This window comes from Oncorhynchus nerka, linkage group LG14, assembly GCF_034236695.1.
Source record: "Oncorhynchus nerka isolate Pitt River linkage group LG14, Oner_Uvic_2.0, whole genome shotgun sequence".
NCBI lineage: Eukaryota > Metazoa > Chordata > Actinopteri > Salmoniformes > Salmonidae > Oncorhynchus > Oncorhynchus nerka.
Genome location: NC_088409.1, coordinates 31,114,731 through 31,133,865, shown reverse-complemented (window position 1 = coordinate 31,133,865; position 19,135 = coordinate 31,114,731). Strand labels below are relative to the sequence as shown.

Sequence of the window (19,135 nt, the reverse complement as noted above, 5' to 3'; positions counted from 1 at the left end):
TCCCGACAAACAATTATTGTGCAGACATTGCTTCCAGAGGCAATTTTGAACTCGGTAATGAGTGTTGCAACCAAGGACATTTTTACCAGCTTCATGGTTCAACACTCGGCGGTCCTATTCTGTGAGCTTGTGAGGCCTACTAATTCGCAGCTGAGCCATTGTTTCTCCTAGACATTTCCACTTCACAATAACAGCTCTTACAGTTGACCGGGGCAGCTCTAGCAGGGCCGAAATTTGGAAAGGTTGGAAAGGTGGAATCCTATAACGGTGCCATGTTAAAGGTCACTTAGCTCTTCAGAAAGGTCATTCGACTGCCAATGTTTGTGTATGGAGATTGCATGGCTGTGTGCTTGATTTTATACACCGGTCAGCAATGGATGTGGCTAAAACAGCCAAATCCACTAATTTAAAGGGGTGCCCACATACTTTTGTATATTGTATATGTAGAGTATGTAACTGTATTGACTCACTCTTATCACATTGTTTGAAGAAATGGAATTGAGCATTGGAAATACAAATAATACATGCGGGGCCTGTCTCCCGGACCCAAATTAAGTCTACTTCTGGACTAAACAGCATGGTCAACTGAGTTTCCAAAGTGAGTATTCAGTCCAGGAGTATGCTCAATATGGGTCCGGGCAAACTACTCTTGCAAAAAAATGTGTAGGTCTAATGCTCTTCTTCAGCTTGTTTCTTCTTGTCTAATTCACACCCTCTGTGACCTTCTGGTTGTATCATACAATGATACACTCTCCACAAATTTAATTCTACAGCCCGTATCAGCTGACTCTCATATCTCAGTTACCATGGCAACACATGACCCGCCATGACCACTTCTGAATACACTGTAACCCATGATAAGGTGATTTTGTTATCATTGCCATACTCTGTTCAAGGTAGAATGCCTGTGAGTAGAGTTTTGGATTTGGACTGTAGCTCGGAAACTGGCAAGGACATACTTAATTGTGCTGGAGGTATTTATGACCTTGACACACTTTCACTTTTAAAATATTGACATAAGCTGGTGTTCATACCATAGACCGTATGGTTCATATTGTAAAGGACTGTTTCCATATGCAGTCCAGATGATCTTAGTTTTTCTCAATCGCATACAAGGGATCTGTGTTGAAATGTATCTACAATGAGTGTACAAAACATTAACAATACTTTCCTACTATTGAGTTTCACCTCCCACTCCCTTTTGCCCTCAGAACAGCCTCAATTCGTCGGGGCATGGACTCTAAAAGGTGTCGAAAGCATTCCACCAGGATGTTGGCCCATGTTGACTCCAATGCTTCCCACAGTTGTGTCAAGTTGGCTGGTGGATCATTCTTGATACACATGGGAAACTGTTGAACATGAAAAACGTTGCAGTCCTTGATACAAGCCGGTGCACCTGGCACTTACTACCATACCCCGTTCAAAGGCACTTGCATATTATGTCTGGCTCATTCACCCCCTGAATGGCTCACACACACAATCCCATGTCTCAATTCTCAAGGCTTAAAAATGGTTATTTAACCCCTGATTGAGGTGGATTTAACAAGTCACATCAATAAGGGATCATAGCCTTCATCTGGTCAGTCTATTTCATGGAAAGAGCTGGTATTCCTACATTTTTGTAGTCAGTGTAAATTTGATGAATGTATGTTTGAGAAGGCAACTACATTTTAAAAATTATTTTACTGTTTTGCAAAGGCCACAGAGTTGTTAGTGTCTTGTGAACACTGTTTTGAAAAATATTTTTCAAAGAAATGCTTGTATGCATTTGAGAAACACTGTACCAGTCTTTTTGCAGTGTCTCATGTAATCCAGTAGATGGCGATGTAGAAGTCTATTTGAACCACAGGACATGGGCCTTACATCAAAGAGAGAAAGGTATTTGCAGTATTTACATTTGAGGAGCCTATCAGACTTATTTTATTTAGAGATTCAGCATCTATTTGTATAATGTAATGTAACATTGGACACAGTCATAAAAGGTAACTCTTTTAATTTGAATTACAAACATAGACACCATCTATTCATTTGCCAAGAAACATCTATCTCAATGTAGACCGTGACTCACTAAAAGCCAATTGGGGAGAAAACCCTCTTCAGGGACAGTAATTGTTTGTGTGGTATCTAACAAACTAAAATAACATTAAAGTTGTTTTGGTGGCAAACACTCAATCAAAACTATATCATCAGCTTATTGAAATAATTTTAATATTCTGTACTATTAAAAAAACATTGCATTTATCATACAACAGATTCTACGGCATAGACCAGTGCACTTTTCTACATTCAACTAAAAAGTTAATATAGGAATAATCAAGATAAAGGTGTGTGAATAGTTATTGACATTATAATAGTTTATGGCTTACCGGTACCTATTTTACAGACACAGTATATTTTGGTTATCTGTTTAAATACAAAGAACTTGGGGAAAAATCGTGTCCTGCTTTGTCTGTCTGCGTGTGCTTGCTGGTGGTGAGTTACAGTGTGAATATTGGGTGGAGCAGAAACAGGAGTAATGTGCGGAAGGGAGAACAGCAACACAGGTAAAAGCAGCACACCTCTGATCTCCAATGGCACAGTACCACCTCCCTCTTGGGAAGACAGCACCACTCTCTAAAAAACAACCTCCATTGGACAAAAAACAAGCCAACTCCACCCATCAATTTCCATCTCTTGATTGATGCAGAACCAGGAAGTCGATTTGACCTGCTGCCAGGTGGGAGTTTGGTTCCTAGCACTCACTGGCCCGAGCTGTGGACAGAAAGAAAGATTACTTGATATCTGGAATCATTAAAAGGCATTCATTACCAAGCCATGTGAGATAACACAGACATACAGCTCTCCGTTGGGCAGCCATAATGATCATGTCCTCCATGTCCCCAGATCAGAGGCAAAACAGTGACAGCCATGGCTATAGTTCTGGACTGGACAAGAGTTTTATGAGAGATTAAGAGTTTTTTGATGATAAGCACAATTAATATTAGCAGCACAGATGCACAGTGCAGTTCTGTTCAGCAGTGGGAAGGATGTGCCTCGCCCAGCCTACATCAGCTGGTGAGCTACAGGGGAGCAAGCGATGAGTGTGGGCAGACAATCTCCGCTCCGGCCTATACAAGTTTTTCAATGAGTTGTAATATTTGTAGCTACTTTTTAAGTAAATACCTGCAGTCAACTTGTGCAATACATTAGGAGATGAAGCAGATTGCGTTCTTCATTTCACGTGTTATATTATTTTACATTATGAACAGATGAGCCAGTCACGTGTTTGTTTGTAAATAGCACAACGGGAGAAAGCGGGAGCAGGTGAGTCCAGCTGTTTATTTGGTTTAACTTGCTAGTAAGCCAAATAACTGGCTGAAGGAGACGGGGCATCATATAGTGCTTTCTACTGTGTTTGAGAAGTCAAAGCGCTTTGGATGAGTTATCTATACAGCTGTCACTGCTATCTTCATTTCCTAGCATGTGTTCTCCTCTCTGTTCTCGGCAGCCTCAGTCTGCTCCTCTGCCCTTTTCTCCGAGCAGAGCAGGCAGACAGGCCGTGGCCCTAACGACTCCACACAGACACAGCGTGTAGACATGGTGCTCTAGAGAAAGCGTCAAAACTGAATTTATTTGCACAATTTCTCGTTGACATTTGCTTGTAAATGTCCAAACTCACCAAAAAGGACATTCAGTAGCTACTACCTATATATGTATAACTTCATGAACTGGATTGCCTGTCTTTGCATTTAGTTTATTTTTGCTTGCACTCATTAGCATATCTAGCATATCAGCCTCCATGGAAATGACTATTACTTGTGTATTTATTGTTGTTGTTGCATTTTAATGGCCCCTTGTTGACTAAGACGGTAATACCGTAAATCCCAGGGTGAAAGAAGGACGGATTGACGATATGAAAATGTGGATAGCACTCAACCCTACAGGCGATACTCTTGCTTCCCCGTAGCTAGCCAGTCACCACCACTTCTAGTTAGCTACCCTTTGCCTGGTAAGAAACACAAGCTGCTTTGCAAAATTAAAAACAACAGCAGCATTGAATGTAATAGTAAAACAACAGTCTAGCTATGTTTTAATAGTAAAACAAGTCTAGCTATGTTTTTCTCTCCCTTGAGTATAGAAAAGTAGGCTGTCTTTGAATTTGTAGTCTCGCTCAGCCCTCCCACTTTCCCCACTTGTAAGGGGTGCGTATCTGGTGGCAGGGAGAGCAGAACTTGATAATAGCCAGGGCAGTTTAATAGTAAAACCAATGGCATAAGAAATACAAAATATGGGCACAATAACCCGACCCGCACCAGTCAAACAAAATGTGCACAAGCACTTACAATTAACAATACCACACAAAGACATGGGGGAAACAGAGGGTTAAATACACAACACATAATGAGGGAAATGAGAACCAGGTGTGTGGGAAAACGAGACAAAACAAATGGAAAATGAAAAATGGATCGGCGATGGCTAGAAGACCGTCGACGTCGACCGCTGAACACCGCCCGAACAAGGAGAGGCATCGACTTCGGTAGAAGTCGTGACACCACTGCATTTCATAGCCAGGTTCTGTAGCCAAATCTCCCTTTTTTTCCTCAGAGAAACGGCTTGATTCTAGCCCTTATCATTCAAAAGATATGACCCATAATCACGGCGCTACGTTTTTTTCTTTCGATCCTGCATTGATGGACAATTTGGGGCGCATTCAGCAGGATGCAACATTTTGGAATGTTCAGATAGAAATATGCTATGTAGAACAAACATGCCTCTGACATGTTGAATAAGGAATAACGTTGGCTCTATTCATGGAATTTCTATCTGCAACATTCGAGAACGTTTTGCAACTGAATGTGGCACTGGTACATTACAATTAGCCTACAGTATATGCAGACATTTGGTGACACAGAAAGAAAACAATTTATTTACTAAATTCCTCTTGCCACTACACAGGGTGCTCGATTCGGACTCAAGGTTTAGTGACTCGACTACATCACTGAGCGAAACAGTCATTAGCCCCCGTTCTACTTTTGGATACCAATGTGGCTGAGGCATCTGTGGAACACTGATAACAATGGCAATGACGTGGCTGAAGTGATGAAGGTGCAACCAATACTATTTTGTCAAAACCATGCAGCACCATCTGGTGATCTCTCTCTCTCCGAGTTTGAGTTTGAGTTTATTTTTACAGGGACAGTGCACATTAATCAACGTTTCAGTAAAAGTGCCGGTTTTAGCCAGCCGGCTAATTTTCAACCGCAGTCCCTGGGCAGGTTATTAAAAACAATTACAATATAGACAATAGCAACATAGGACAAGCAAGACATAGCATACAGACAGAGCAACATAGAACAAAAAGCAGCAAGACAAAATTCATAAAAGCAACAAAGTGTTTCCACACCTCACAAGCTACAGACAACAGACAACATGGAGAGCGGCAACACACAGCTAGGGACCATGTTCACAAATCTGATTGACCTTTAGCCATGTCTTCAAGCATTTTGTGAAAGTGTGATATGTGGTGCAGTTATGTGTGTCTGATGTATTCCAGACATGGGAAGCTCTCACAGAGAATGCAGATTTACTAAAGGTGAACTATACAGTCACCTCTCATGGCAGACCTTGTGGATCTGCTGCCATATGTCTGGGTTTTCTGTTTAACAAAAATATTGAGTGGAGGGGGAGCCAGGCCATTAAGGATCTTGAATACAAGACATGCGTCGGTGTATTGCACAAGATTTTCCCAACTCAAGAGCTCATGCTTTCTAAGGATGTGACAATGATGATGGCTATTGGGCTTCCTATCAAGCACTTTGAGAGCCTGTTTGTAGACAGACTGAATAGGTTTTAATGTTGTACAGCAAGCTTGGGCCCAACTAGTCAAGCAGTATGTTAAGTGGGGGAGTATCATAGATTTGAAGTACAGTTTTGCTACCTCTGTAGTCAAACAATTTCGTATAAATCGGAAATTAGCTAGGTTGAATTTGGTTATTTGAATTACCTTTTTCACATGCTTTTTAAAAGAGAGGTTGGAATCAAGTATGATGCCAAGGTACTTAAAATCTGATACCACCTGGAGCTTCTCCCCTGGCACATAGACATCTGGCTCAGTAGCATCTGTTGCCCTCTTTGTGAAGAACATGCAAACAGTTTTTTTCACATTGAGATGCAAACACGAGTCACTGAGCCACTTTGTAACCTGGACCATTACAGTAGTGAGTTCTTGTGCAGCTTGTTGTTTGCTCTTTGCATGCACATATATCACTGTATCATCTGCATACATTTGAACTTTAGACCCAGTACAGACAGAAGGCAGATCATTAATGTACAGGCTGAACAGGAGGGGCCCCAGTATTGACCCTTGGGGCACGCCCACATCATAGCTACGAGTGGGCGACAGCTCATTGCTCACTCTGAGTTCTGCCTTCACAAGGTATGATTTCATCCATCTCAAGGCATCAGGGGAAAAGTTGAACTTGGACAATTTTGTGATGAGAATCTCATGGTTAACAGTATCAAAAGCCTTCCTTAGGTCCAGAAACACAGCCCCAACAGCACCCCCTTTGTCCATCTTGGACTTTTTCCAGAAGAAAGCAGTTGGCCGTTTCTGTGGAGTGTTTCACTCTGAAGCCAAACTGCATGGAGTGTAATGTGAAGGGGCTGTTGTTGAGGTGGGCAATCAGTTGTTCTGCTACACACTTTAACAACCTTTGACACCACAGGTATTATACTAATGGGCCTGTAGTTACTCACGTCAGCAGGGTCGCCTGATTTAAAGATGGCCGTTATTATGGCCGACTTCCATACCCTTGGAAACACACCGAGACCAATAGATGTGTTGGTGACCGTAGTAATGGGGCCAATGAGTGACTCCTTGTAGTTTTTAAGAAAGGTAGAGTCCATCCCAAACACATCTTTGGCTTTAGAGTTCTTTAGTGAGCTAATCACCTTGTTCACCTTTGACTCAGAAACCTCCCTTATGATGAAGACAGGTTGAGTGTCATTCACTAGCACTGAGCCCAAGAAACCAGTGGAGGGGTTCTGTGTCAGTACCCTGACAGAGTCAATAAAGTAGGAATTGAAGGCTATTGCTATTTCGACTGCATCCTGTGTTAGATTGTTATTCACCATGATTTCTAATCTTTTTGCAGTGTTACTATGGTCTTTCCCTGTTAACTTTTTTAGATTCTCCCATATCAATTTAGAATTTCCCTTTGCTTCACCAATTATGTTAATAAAAAAGTTTGCCTTGGCCTGTCTGATTTCTTTCATCACCTTATTTCTCAACATGGTAAACCTACGTCTGTCATGCTCTAATTTAGATTTTAGTGCTATTTTTAGAGCATAATCTCGTTCTTTCATCAATTTCCAGATTTCTCCATTTAGCCAAGGAAGAGTGCTCTTTTGGCCAGGTTTGGATTTGATTTTCTTTAGGAAGCCATTTATTGTAGTCTGGATTGTGGATAGAAAAACCTGACTATCAGCTTCCACGTCTGTATAGGACAAGAGATCATTCCAGTTTATTCCCTTAATTGCGTTTTCAAAATAGTTTAATTCACTTAGGTATTCTGAGTTGATCCGGCTTTCGAACAGTAGAGAGGTTAAACCTGCTCTTAGACAGCTTTCTGGCTATAAGTGTCAGATTATGATCAGACAGCCCAGTTACCATATTGAATGATTTAGTCACTCTCTCTGGTTTATTACTGAACACCAAATCAATCTGTGTTTTAGAGCAACAAGTCACCCTGGTTGGCCCTTTAACTAGCTGTGTAAGGTCAAAGGTATTAGTGATCCGTTTGAGGGTTTTCCTACAACACTTGTCTTCATAATTAATGTTAAAATCTCCCATTAAGATGACCTCTTTCCCAAAATCACATTCCCTAAGCATGGTATTAAACTGATCAAAAAACACACTTTTGGTGGAAGGTGGCCTATACATTCCAATGAGGGTAAAAGACATTTGGGGAGACAGTGTAACGTTCAGGCCGATACATTCTAGTTCATTATCACATGACCACTCAATTTGTTTACATCGGATATGTTCTTTAATGTAAATCATCACACCCCCTCCTCTTCCTTCAATCCTGTCTCTCCTGAAAACATTGTAGCCAGGCACAATCAAAGCAGCATATGGAGAGTGTTTATGGAGCCATGTCTCTGAGAGGCAGAGAAAGTCAAGGTTGGAGTCTGTGAGTAGATGTTGAATTTGATCACTTTTTGGAACGACACTACATTCTCACATTTCAAGAACTTTGAAAGCTTCTTCAAGTGCAGTCGCAAAAACCATCAAGAGCTATGATGAAACTGGCTCTCATGAAGACCGCCACAGGAAAGGAAGACCCATAAGTTCATTAGAATTACCAGACTCAGAAATTCCAGCCCAAATAAATGCTTCACAGAGTTCAAGTAACATCAACATCAAATGTTCAGAGTAGACTGCGTGAATCAGGCATTCATGGTCGAATTGCTGCAAAGAAACCACTACTAAAGGACATCAATAATAATAAGATACTTGCTTGGGCCAAGAAACATGAGCAATGTACATTAGACCGGTGGAAATCTGTCCTTTGGTCTGATGAGTCCAAATATGAGATTTTTGGTTCCAGCCACGTGTCTTTGTGAGACGCTGAATAGGTTAACGGATTTCTAATCCTTTTTCTTGAAGAGGATATTTTGTAATGATCACTCAAACATGCCAGTCAGTTATATATGTTCATTATATTCCTAGCCAAGACTTATGTATCCAGATGACTAGGAATCATCCAGTGTAAAGTGTGGGCCAATCAGAGAGGAGATTGAGAGGTCAGGGGAACAGACCTTGGTCGTTGAGTGGCTGGGCGGCGTTGCTTCCTGACCTCCTCCTGCAGAGAGAAAACCAGCGTGTCAACTCACACTACATTTCATTATACATTACGACACCTAGCTACATAACACACACACACATACACCTACCTGAAACGTACAGTTTCACACAAAGAGTGTGCCCTGATCTGGACTGATCTGAGCATGCACTGATATGAGAGATCATTTACCTTTTGTCTTGGTTGAACTTGCATCTGCAGTGTCCACCTGTTATAAGAAGGGTCACAAGGTAATCTGTGTCCTATGTTAATGTGAGCATGTGTAAATACATGCTCTGACTGTGTCACTGTGTGTGAGTATGTATGTGTTTATGTGATGGAGTCTTACTGAAGAGGATGGTGATGCCGATCAGACACAGAACTGCTGCCAGGATCAACCCCCCAACACGTAGCCTGTGATAATCTGAGAGAGAGAGAGAGAGAGACGGGGAGAGAGAAAGCAGGAGAGAGAATAATGGGAGAGAGAGTGAAAGGAAAAAAGCATTAATCATACACAGTAAGCCAGGAATGTTGAGTTGTTGAGTGTTCTAAAAGATGTATCTCTCTGCTCACCAAAGGTAAATGGATCCTCCTCCTCCACTGTAGGGGCAAAAACATGACAAAGGTCAGTTTATACAGCATCTAGACACCTTCAAAAATAATACAAAGAACTGGAATGCAACCAACCTCAAAATGGGCAAATAGCAAATGGCCTACTTTAATTTGTGAATCAATGATTTATCTGGAGACCATATTAATGCATGTCAAAAGATTTAGAGTAATAAAACTGTATTGTCAGTTACATACTTTCTTTCTGCTCCTCTGCGAACACAAGGGAAGTAACTGCTAACAGAAGACACACAATGGTAAGCACACAGCATAATGCATTGACAACATGGCATCCCAACAATGTCCCAAACAAGTCAGCTTTCCGTCCCTGTGACAAGTGCACTTGTAACTTTAGTGGTCTCTCAACGGCTTTGACCTTGAATAGCACTGGAAAAGGTCAATGAATCTATCCTTCCTCTATTTAGTTCTAGATTGGTATACTATTCATATCCATAACCATATGTATTTCATACCATTACATAAACATATTCTCTCTCTCACTCAAAACATACAGTAGTATCTACTGTTCTGAATACTGAGCCAGAGTTGTGAGTGAAGACTGGGCAAAACAAGATGAACAGAGATGGTAGCTTTGGGGAAAACCTAAGCAGGAAGTGGTGATATTAATAGGTGTGTATGATTGGTCTTTAAGACCTTCCACTCACATGTCAATAAAATCAAAGCAGAGATATTTGCCATCTTCAAACTCTCTTTCACCTGGAGAAGACAGAACATAAACAATTGAGTAATGGCATAATAATATGATCATATTATAATATTAGGCTGACTTTATATGATAAAGTAGCTGAGCATTATGACTGCAGTGCACCCTAGCAAATTGGCACTCATCCTCCCTGCCCTTTTCACACCCACATAAGCAAGAGCTCTGCTGCTCAAAATGAAGAAAAACAATGTACTCGCTTGATTGTCTGATCAAGCCTCCACTTGTTAGAATTAAATTACCCTTGTCCCACTACCTATTTGACTTGATTATACCTTTTCAAACCCGGGAAGCTAATGGCAGCTCATACAGTGTCCAAAACTGGCTCACACCAGTTACAATATCAACAGAAACCCGACACAACATTTAGCTTTCCCCTGGAGTCCCATATTTGATTTAGATTTGTACAAAATGGCTTCTAAGCAGCGTAACCCATGTGATCTTGAATGTTGCCCAGAGTGCTTTGCTTCATCTCATGCCAAACCTTCAAACCTAATTATGTTTCAGCTATTCCTTGTGTCACGATCGTCGTATTGAGTAGACGTGGCACAGCGTGGTGTGAATGCATGATTTAATGAAAAGACAGAAAAACCACAAAGTACACTAACTAGACTGCTAAAGAAACACTGTGCTAACAAGCAACATAACATAGACAATAACCCACGAACCACAATACAAAACAGGCTACCTAAATATGGTTCCCAATCAGAGACAACGACAAACACCTGCCACTGATTGAGAACCATATCAGGCCAAAACACATAGAAACAGACTAACTAGACATGCAACATAGAATGCCCACTCATATCACACCCTGACCAAACAAAACATAGAAACAAACAACGCAAATAATGGTCAGAGTGTCAAACTTGTTCAATATATATTTTGGGTATTAATGTCTTTATAATCATATAACTGTCAAATTATATAAAGAAGTAGAAAATCCACAAGGGAGAAAATGCTGGATCATTGAGCATGGCTCCAGCACCAAAACATAAAGTAACTAGACCCCAGTGATTTTCCATCACACCTTATGAATAAAAGACAAAGAGAGGAAATCACCTCACCCATCAGCAACCACACACTTACAACAACCTACAAACAGGTTTCTAAAGTATCCATGAGGGAAAGAGAGACAATGGGAACCACATAACAAACATGCTGGGGCTTGAGCAGAGTTCCAGGGGTTTGGCCTTCTTTGATCATACTCTGCCTAACATGATGGTCATGGAAGGGCTGGATACTGATTTGGACAGGAATGGAGTCTTGAGGAGATTTGGTAGCTAAATCCCTTATGTCACAACTGTCTCACGCTCCCCTTTGGTTTCTGCTCATGATAAGGCTACATTTATTTTCCGTCATGTGGTGTACGCCACCAGCCACATACTGGACAAGCACCAGATACAATCTTCAAGGATTCAGACTCCAATTATTCTTCTCACTATATCCTATCCAGGTTCCAGGGTTTAAGAGGGTACACTACACTACTAGACCATGTGTGTTGTGGTTTTTCACTATGAGCTAAAAGGGGTTTAACAGTGTAATAGGCTTACACTTTGCCATTGCATAGCGAGTAGTAAATGTTACAATACGTGAGTACCATAAATTACTTTGTTTTTGGTCACTTGGTATTTTCCTGCCATGGTAGTATAATTAAAAAACTACAACTACTATTTTGTCATTGTACTACCATGGTAAAGTTTTGTAAAGGCAGCTCCTATAACAGCACTACAGCTCCTATAACAACACTACATATCCTACAACAACACTACAGCTTCTGTAACAACACTACAGCTCCTATAACAACACTACAGCTTCTATAACAACACTACAGCTCCCATAACTACACTACAGATGCTATAACAACACTACAGCTCCCATAACAACACTACAGCTCCTATAACAACACTACAGCTCCTATAACAACACTACATATCCTACAACAACACTACAGCTTATGTAACAACACTACAGCTCCTATAACAACACTACAGCTTCTATAACAACACTACAGCTCCCATAACAACACTACAGATGCTATAACAACACTACAGCTCCTATAACAACAGTACAGCTCCTATAACAACACTACAGCTCCCATAACAACACTACAGATGCTATAACAACACTACAGCTCCTATAACAACACTACAGCTCCTATAACAACACTACAGCTCCTATAACAACACTACAGCTCCTATAACAACACTACATATCCTACAACAACACTACAGCTTCTGTAACAACACTACAGCTCCTACAACAACACTACAGCTTCTATAACAACACTACAGCTCCCATAACTACACTACAGATGCTATAACAACACTACAGCTCATATAACAACAGTACAACTCCTGTAACAACACTACATATCCTATAAAAACACTACAGCTTCTATAACAACACTACAGCTCCTATAACAACACTACAGATCCAATAACAACACTACAGCTTCTATAACAACACTACAGATCCTATAACAACATTACAACTCCTATAACAAAACTACAGCTCCTATAACAACATTAAAGATCCCATAACAACACTACAGCTCATATAACAACACTACAGCTCCTATAACAACATTACAACTCCTATAACAAAACTACAGCTCCTATAACAACATTACAGATCCTATAACAACACTACAGCTCCTATAACAACATTACAACTCCTATAACAAAACTACAGCTCCTATAACAACATTACAGATCCTATAACAACACTACAGCTCCCATAACAACACTACAGATCCTATAACAACACTACAGATGCTATAACAACACTACTGCTCCCATAACAACACTACAGCTCCTATAACAACACTACAGCTCATATAACAACACTACAGCTCCTATAACAACACTACAACTCCTATAACAACACTACATATCCTATAACAACACTACAACTCCTATAACAACACTACAACTCCTATAACAAAACTACAGCTCCTATAACAACATTACAGATCCTATAACAACACTACAGCTCCCATAACAACACTACAGATCCTATAACAACACTACAGCTCCTATAACAACACTACAGCTCCTATAACAACACTACAGCTCCTATAACAACTCTACAGCTCCCATAACAACACTGCAGATCCTATAACAACACTACAGCTCCTATAACAACACTACAGCTCCTATAACAACTCTACAGCTCCCATAACAACACTGCAGATCCCATAACAACACTACAGATCCTACAACAACAATACAGCTTTTACAATAACACGGCGGCAGGGTAGCCTAGTGGTTAGAGCGTTGGACTAGTAACCGAAAGGTTGCAAGTTCAAATCCCCGAGCTGACAAGGTACAAATCTGTCATTCTGCCCCTGAACAGGCAGTTAACCCACTGTTCCTAGGCTGTCATTGAAAATAAGAATTTGCCTAGTAAAATAAAAAAAATAATAAACACACAGCTAAAACAAAGAGCCTCCCTCTATCTTATAGCAGTGTCATACTATTTGGCATTTGGCAGCAACCAGGGAAAAAATCCCTCCCTGGTTTCTTTCCAAGCGCACCCTCCATCTCCCCAGCAATTTTGGTGAGGGAGAGGGAATGCAAGAAGCGGGAAGCCCTCCAAAATATCGGTCGTGGATGGTTTACGATTCAATACAGGGAGAGAGGTAGACTCTCCCGGGGTTCTTTCTTTCCACGTTTTCAAGTTGGGAATCATATTACAGAGTAAATGTTAGCAAAGGGTGGAGGCGGCCGACCTTGTGAGATTTATGTAGCAAAGTGTAGGGCTCTTGGTTGTCTGTTCAAGACAATGCTAGGCAGCGCTGTGGGATCGTGCTTAGCCATCCCCTCAGTTCCCCACCAGGCAGATTCACCCTGGAGACCAGGCCTCCCTGCCACTGAATGCCTGAAGCTAAGAAAGAATCGTCCGTTGTGTGGTAACAGTACGACTCGGTTCACCCCTATCTCTTCGCCTTGCACTGCCCTCCTGTTATCCCACTTCACTCACTAACCTGCTCATTCACAATAGGGTCTTGTCTAAACTTACGATGAGTACACACCCACACCAGTCCCCCCCACATTCACTCATTACACCTGTGCTTACTCCCTTATTCACACTCACTCCCTTTCTTTTTCCCTAATTTCCTGTCATTCCACCTGGCCATCTCAATCAGTCACGACGTCCTAGCACTACCGGAAATGACTTGTGTAAAGTTACTTGTGAAATTGATTAAATCTAGGATTTTTTGGTTTTCTTTGTGTTTGTGAAGTCTCTTCTATTATTCTCTTTTCCCTCTATTCACTCTGCCTACCAACATGAGGAGGATTGGAGACCAAGGACTGGAGATCAAGTTTCCCCCACTACAGAGGCAGAGACGTAATGCCAGTTGAGTCCACTGCCATATGACTTATCTAAGAGTTCCATGAGGCCTCGGAACAGGAAAGTTTGTCTTTTCAAATCACACAATATGGGCTCCCGAGTGGTGCAGCGGTCTAAGGCACTGCATCTCAGTGCTAAAGGTGCCATTACAGACCCTGGTTCAATTCCAGGCTGTATCACAATTGGCCCAGCATCATCCGGGCTGGGGTAGGCCGTCATTGTAAATAAGAATTTGGTCTTAACTGACTTGCCTAGTTAAATAAATACAAAAATACCACTGAAAGATTGTCAGGTTGAGGAGCAAAGCTTCAATGACAGCTGAGCATGTCCTGTGGGTGAGTCTAGATGTGTGTGTACTTCTCCCACTATGACCCAGTCACCTCTCCATACTCATACAGGTTCACTCTTTGCTCCCCCATAGAGAGGATCTGGGATCTGGCCATGGGCTGGCTCATAGAGGAATTGGTGCCTGGACACAGGAATCTAGTGTGCAGCTAATTTTGGAACAAAACATGCCGCTGAGAATAGGCAGCACCCGTTGAGATGTAATAGGAACACACACACACTGGGAAACCATTCTAATGTGGTAAGGGACTGTGATAGAGCAATACAGTAGTGCATGTATGTATTCATATTACATCTGGAATAAAGAATATGTGATATTTAACCTATTTCTTTCATGCTGTCAGAATTGAGATTAAAAATGTTATGGGTCCATTCTTCCAAGCTGTCTCACAACCAAAACCGAACCAGACAGAAACGAGTACCAGACATTTCTGTGAACGTTTTAAGTTAGCTGGGTAAACTGTAGTCGATATTTTCTCATACAGAGTGTTGTTTTTCTGTCAGTCAGCCATAGATGGCTATTGAAGCCACTACTTGTTGTTAGTGTTTGCTGAAGAAGTAGTTGCAGGAGCAAAGCAGGGCAATGTGTTCCTCTGGCTGCTCAATGGAGAGGGGGGACGTGGCATACTATAGCCATGACTCATCCCTCCTACCCACAGCCACAAGGTCAACAATAGCAGCAACAGCAGCTCCACTGTTTAAAGAAGTCATGCGGCCTTCCCTTCAAGGGAAAGACCTTGGTGTTGCTTTGCTGTGCTTCTGAGGCAGTGAGGCCTTGAAATAAGCTATTCATATATCTGAAGTGAAGAGTGGTGGTGTTGCTATGGTGAATGTGTGATGAACCCTAATTATCTGAATCTGAGTCAAATGAGCTTTAAACTGCGGAAAAATAGAACCATAGCTTACCTATCATCTCTTGTGATTTGACATGTCTCACAGAATAAATAAGCGTCACACTCTGTGATCACAGTGAATCTCTCATTTATAATAAGGCAGTCTCTCGAAGGGCCTCACTTTTGAACGTTGCTCATCTGTATTTGAGGTCTAGACAAACATTGTGTATGATTAGAGCCGGCAGTAGGCGACCCACTGAAGGCCGTAGAATACGTTTAGCTTTTGAGTGTGAGATAACATTTATATGTCAGTTTTTAAGTCCGTCTGTCAGTATCAATCACCTTAGCAACAGCACTGTGCTGGAGTAACCACAGTGAATAAAGATCAGTCCAGGATAACAGCTCTTATCAGGCTTCTTATCAGCTGAGCTGTTTGCACTGTACCAGAACCCCAGACCCCTGTTCTCACAGATCCATAAGCATAGCCTACAGGAGACTTGGGACAGGCACTTTTTGTATCAGACTTGAAATAGAACAGCAATTTCATAATGGCATGTCTGTCTACTGATCAATCATCCATACCATTTCAAAATGTCTATTAGCTTACCCATGTCACACTAGTGAGCAGAACATAACTGAACCATGCTGTACTGTGTTGGCCTGGTTACGCATCACCATAGTTGCAGGAGCCATGCTGAAAAGGACAATGTGAAAATAAAATATCCAAGCCAGCACGGTAGCCTATGGTTTGGGTTGGCATAATAGTGTGTGAAGGGTACCACCAAGCTGTTGAACAGAATTGGTCATTCAAATGTAATTCCCCACACACAGGGGCATGTACACTGATGCATTTTCCATTACAGAAGGCCAGCACACCAACTAGTCTACCAGTCCCAAACATATTATCTTGCCACATTAATTTGATAAAATACTGAATATTCTGATCCAGTAAAAAAAAGAAGTGCTAATGGGAGAGGACATGTAACATTAGTATCGCATCATTAAGCCTGACCACCCCTCCACCCATCAAAGCACAGCTGGATGATGAGCACCACAGACATTAACAATCTGGCTCTAGAAAAATGTATTGAATACAATAAAGGAAGGACCACATGTTCCGTTGTTTTCCATGAGCGCCAGATAAAATACTGAATATCACGCGGATTTAATTGGGTCCTCCCTCGTTTAGAAGACTGCCTGGACACCCTTGCTAAACGGAATAGAAAGGAGAAGAAAAGTTGCCGATGGCCAAAATGTTGCTTTAGGCCTATAGGTTATGGACGTTTTGTTTGAATATTACAAACAACATCCAGAACACTGTTATAGAACAGCCCGAGTAAATAACTGAATTCATAAAAGCAGGTTAACAAATACATCTGCGTGACGCAGAAACACTATAATACTTGCACATGGCTCTGGCTCATATGCGCTCGTTCTGTCTGTCTCGCATAGGCCTATACTGTAGGCTACAACCTGAAACTACATTACATGCAGGTTCGATCTTTGTTCTATAAACATAATTAATATCCTAATAAAGACTGTACCCTTTGGAGTATTTTAGTTAGGCTACTCAACTTTTTCCCAAATCTGAGCAACTCTTGCCAGGAAAGAAAAGAATATATGCCTATAGAGAAAAGGATATGCCTTATAAAGGAATTACATATATTTTAAGGTCTTACTAGGGATCGGCTACTACTACTAGAACATATAGAGTGATACGTTTGTCTTGGTCAAAGATGCGCTAAGCAACATTTTAGAAATGACTTAAAATAAGATTAGCCTATTCTTTTCTTGAAATAAATAGAATTAATAACGGTTAACATACTCATACTTTTGATGAAACTACAGCTGAACATTCAGTCGAACTCTAATTGTTAGAAAATTCAAACTTACCTCCGACACGCGTTAAACCCAAATGGAGATGTGTGTAGGGGGGAAAAAAAGGAAATGTCGGGCATGGAGCGACACACAATAGACGAACGTACTCTTGAGTCAGACAGACGCCAACACCCTTTTTCACTGACGCTCAACAGGTTTGCTCAGCTTGAAAATAGGCTGAGTTTAAATTGAAGTTGCATGCGCTGGAGAGGAGGAGGATTTTATAATTTGTTTGTCATTGGTTGCTTTCAATGACCTGTTGTTGCTATAACAAATATAGCAACAACATGTAACAACGGTGATATGGAAGGTACCACATCGAACATTATCACATCAATATATTCTAAATAGTTGTGTACAGTACCTGCTTTGGTTACATATTGTATCGTGAGAGCATGCACAGTGCACATCTCTGAACACAAACAGTTTAACATGTTGTTTACTTCTAACAATGGTATTTATTTGGCTTTTCATTAATACGAATTTGCACAAACAATTGAAGGCTAATCGTTTTAGCTCAATACAACTCTGTTTGACTATAATGCCCAGGGCCTATAGCTAAATGAAATGTATTTCAGTTGTTCGATCATACATCTCACTACCACCGTAAAACACCTGCAAATAAACTCATATATTTGAGCCAATAAAGAAACAAAACAGTAAATAGATGCATTGTGGCCCACCCTTCATCCGCTCTCACATCCATTCAGGTGTCATTACATTGTCATGGCCAGAGCCCTGCCCCATTCCCACCCCCGAATCTTCATCATTAGAATAACAGCAACCAGTTAGCCAGATTCCATCCTTTAGAGATGCTTAGAGTTCACTTGTGTCATCTTCAGATTTTCTTTTGTTGTTGGAGAAAGAAAATAAAAAATGGAGACAGAAACAATATTTTTTTTAAAATATTACACACACATAACAACAGTACAGTGTAACAATCAAATGAAAGGACATTTCTTATGCAGTATAAACTATTTGTGAAGCATTTATGTAGGCCTAGTAAAGGGTTTATAAAGACATGGATATAAAATAGGCTCTTACTTGTTCTTTCTAGTGCATTTGGGATCTGAAGAGAGAATAATGAGATGTTACTACAAACACTGACAAAGTGTGAGTCTATCCTCTTGAGTTACATTCATAATGTAAGAACGTATTAGTAATTGGACTATGTGTACTTACTAAGTAGGACAAACAAGCCACCTACTACAAGCAAGCCTGCAATGATCAGGCCTCCAATTCGTAGTCTCTCATAGTCTGGGAAATTCAACATTCAACAGCTAAGAATCACACAGGTGCAATGATTCATCCAATGTCAGAAGCATATTTCTGATGTGCTCATGTCATTTCATATCCAATAAGAATATGGCCACTTACATACCACTACGTTCATTTGGTTTGTTGGTGGTGATTTATCAGTTCCATTTGAATGAGTGTAGAGGAATGAGCTACTTACTGTAAACAAATGGATCTGCAGACGAGAGAGGGGGGAGGAGAGAAAGGGAGAACAGAAAATTAACCTCAAGCAAATAAAACACATGTTGCTCTGACTGGCTGCACAGTGTGTGACT

The 19,135-nt window shown here is 40.9% G+C and overlaps 1 protein-coding gene across 4 annotated transcripts; it reads right to left on the bottom strand.

The window, feature by feature from the left end:
- Positions 1 to 1,976: 1,976 nt before the first annotated feature.
- Positions 1,977 to 17,736, bottom strand: LOC115140888 (phospholemman-like). Of its 4 annotated transcripts, none has more exons than XM_065027980.1 (9): positions 17,580 to 17,736; positions 16,294 to 16,380; positions 10,097 to 10,148; positions 9,630 to 9,668; positions 9,396 to 9,422; positions 9,172 to 9,246; positions 9,015 to 9,051; positions 8,800 to 8,843; positions 1,977 to 2,751 (listed from the first exon to the last, which is right to left on the bottom strand). In XM_065027980.1, exons 3-9 carry the CDS (start codon positions 10,128 to 10,130, stop codon positions 2,732 to 2,734), a joined length of 276 nt encoding a protein of 91 aa, XP_064884052.1. In that variant the 5' UTR covers positions 10,131 to 10,148; positions 16,294 to 16,380; positions 17,580 to 17,736; the 3' UTR covers positions 1,977 to 2,731. The 4 variants fall into 4 exon arrangements, with proteins under 4 accessions (XP_064884052.1, XP_064884053.1, XP_029535192.1 ...); XM_065027981.1 differs by having other exon boundaries at positions 9,630 to 9,665; positions 17,580 to 17,735; XM_029679332.2 differs by lacking the exon at positions 16,294 to 16,380 and having other exon boundaries at positions 17,580 to 17,735.
- Positions 17,737 to 19,135: the final 1,399 nt, after the last annotated feature.

Bases quoted from the DNA above. Each gene is read 5' to 3' on its own strand.
- LOC115140888 (XM_065027980.1), bottom strand. From the start codon at position 10,130: ATGGCAAATATCTCTGCTTTGATTTTATTGACAT. The intron at 9,669-10,096 runs GTGAGTGGAAGG...GTCTTCTGTTAG, and splicing joins TGCTTTGATTTTATTGACAT to CAGTTACTTCCCTTGTGTTC. The intron at 2,752-8,799 runs GTCTGTTCCCCT...TTCTGTCCACAG, and splicing joins CCAGCCACTCAACGACCAAG to CTCGGGCCAGTGAGTGCTAG.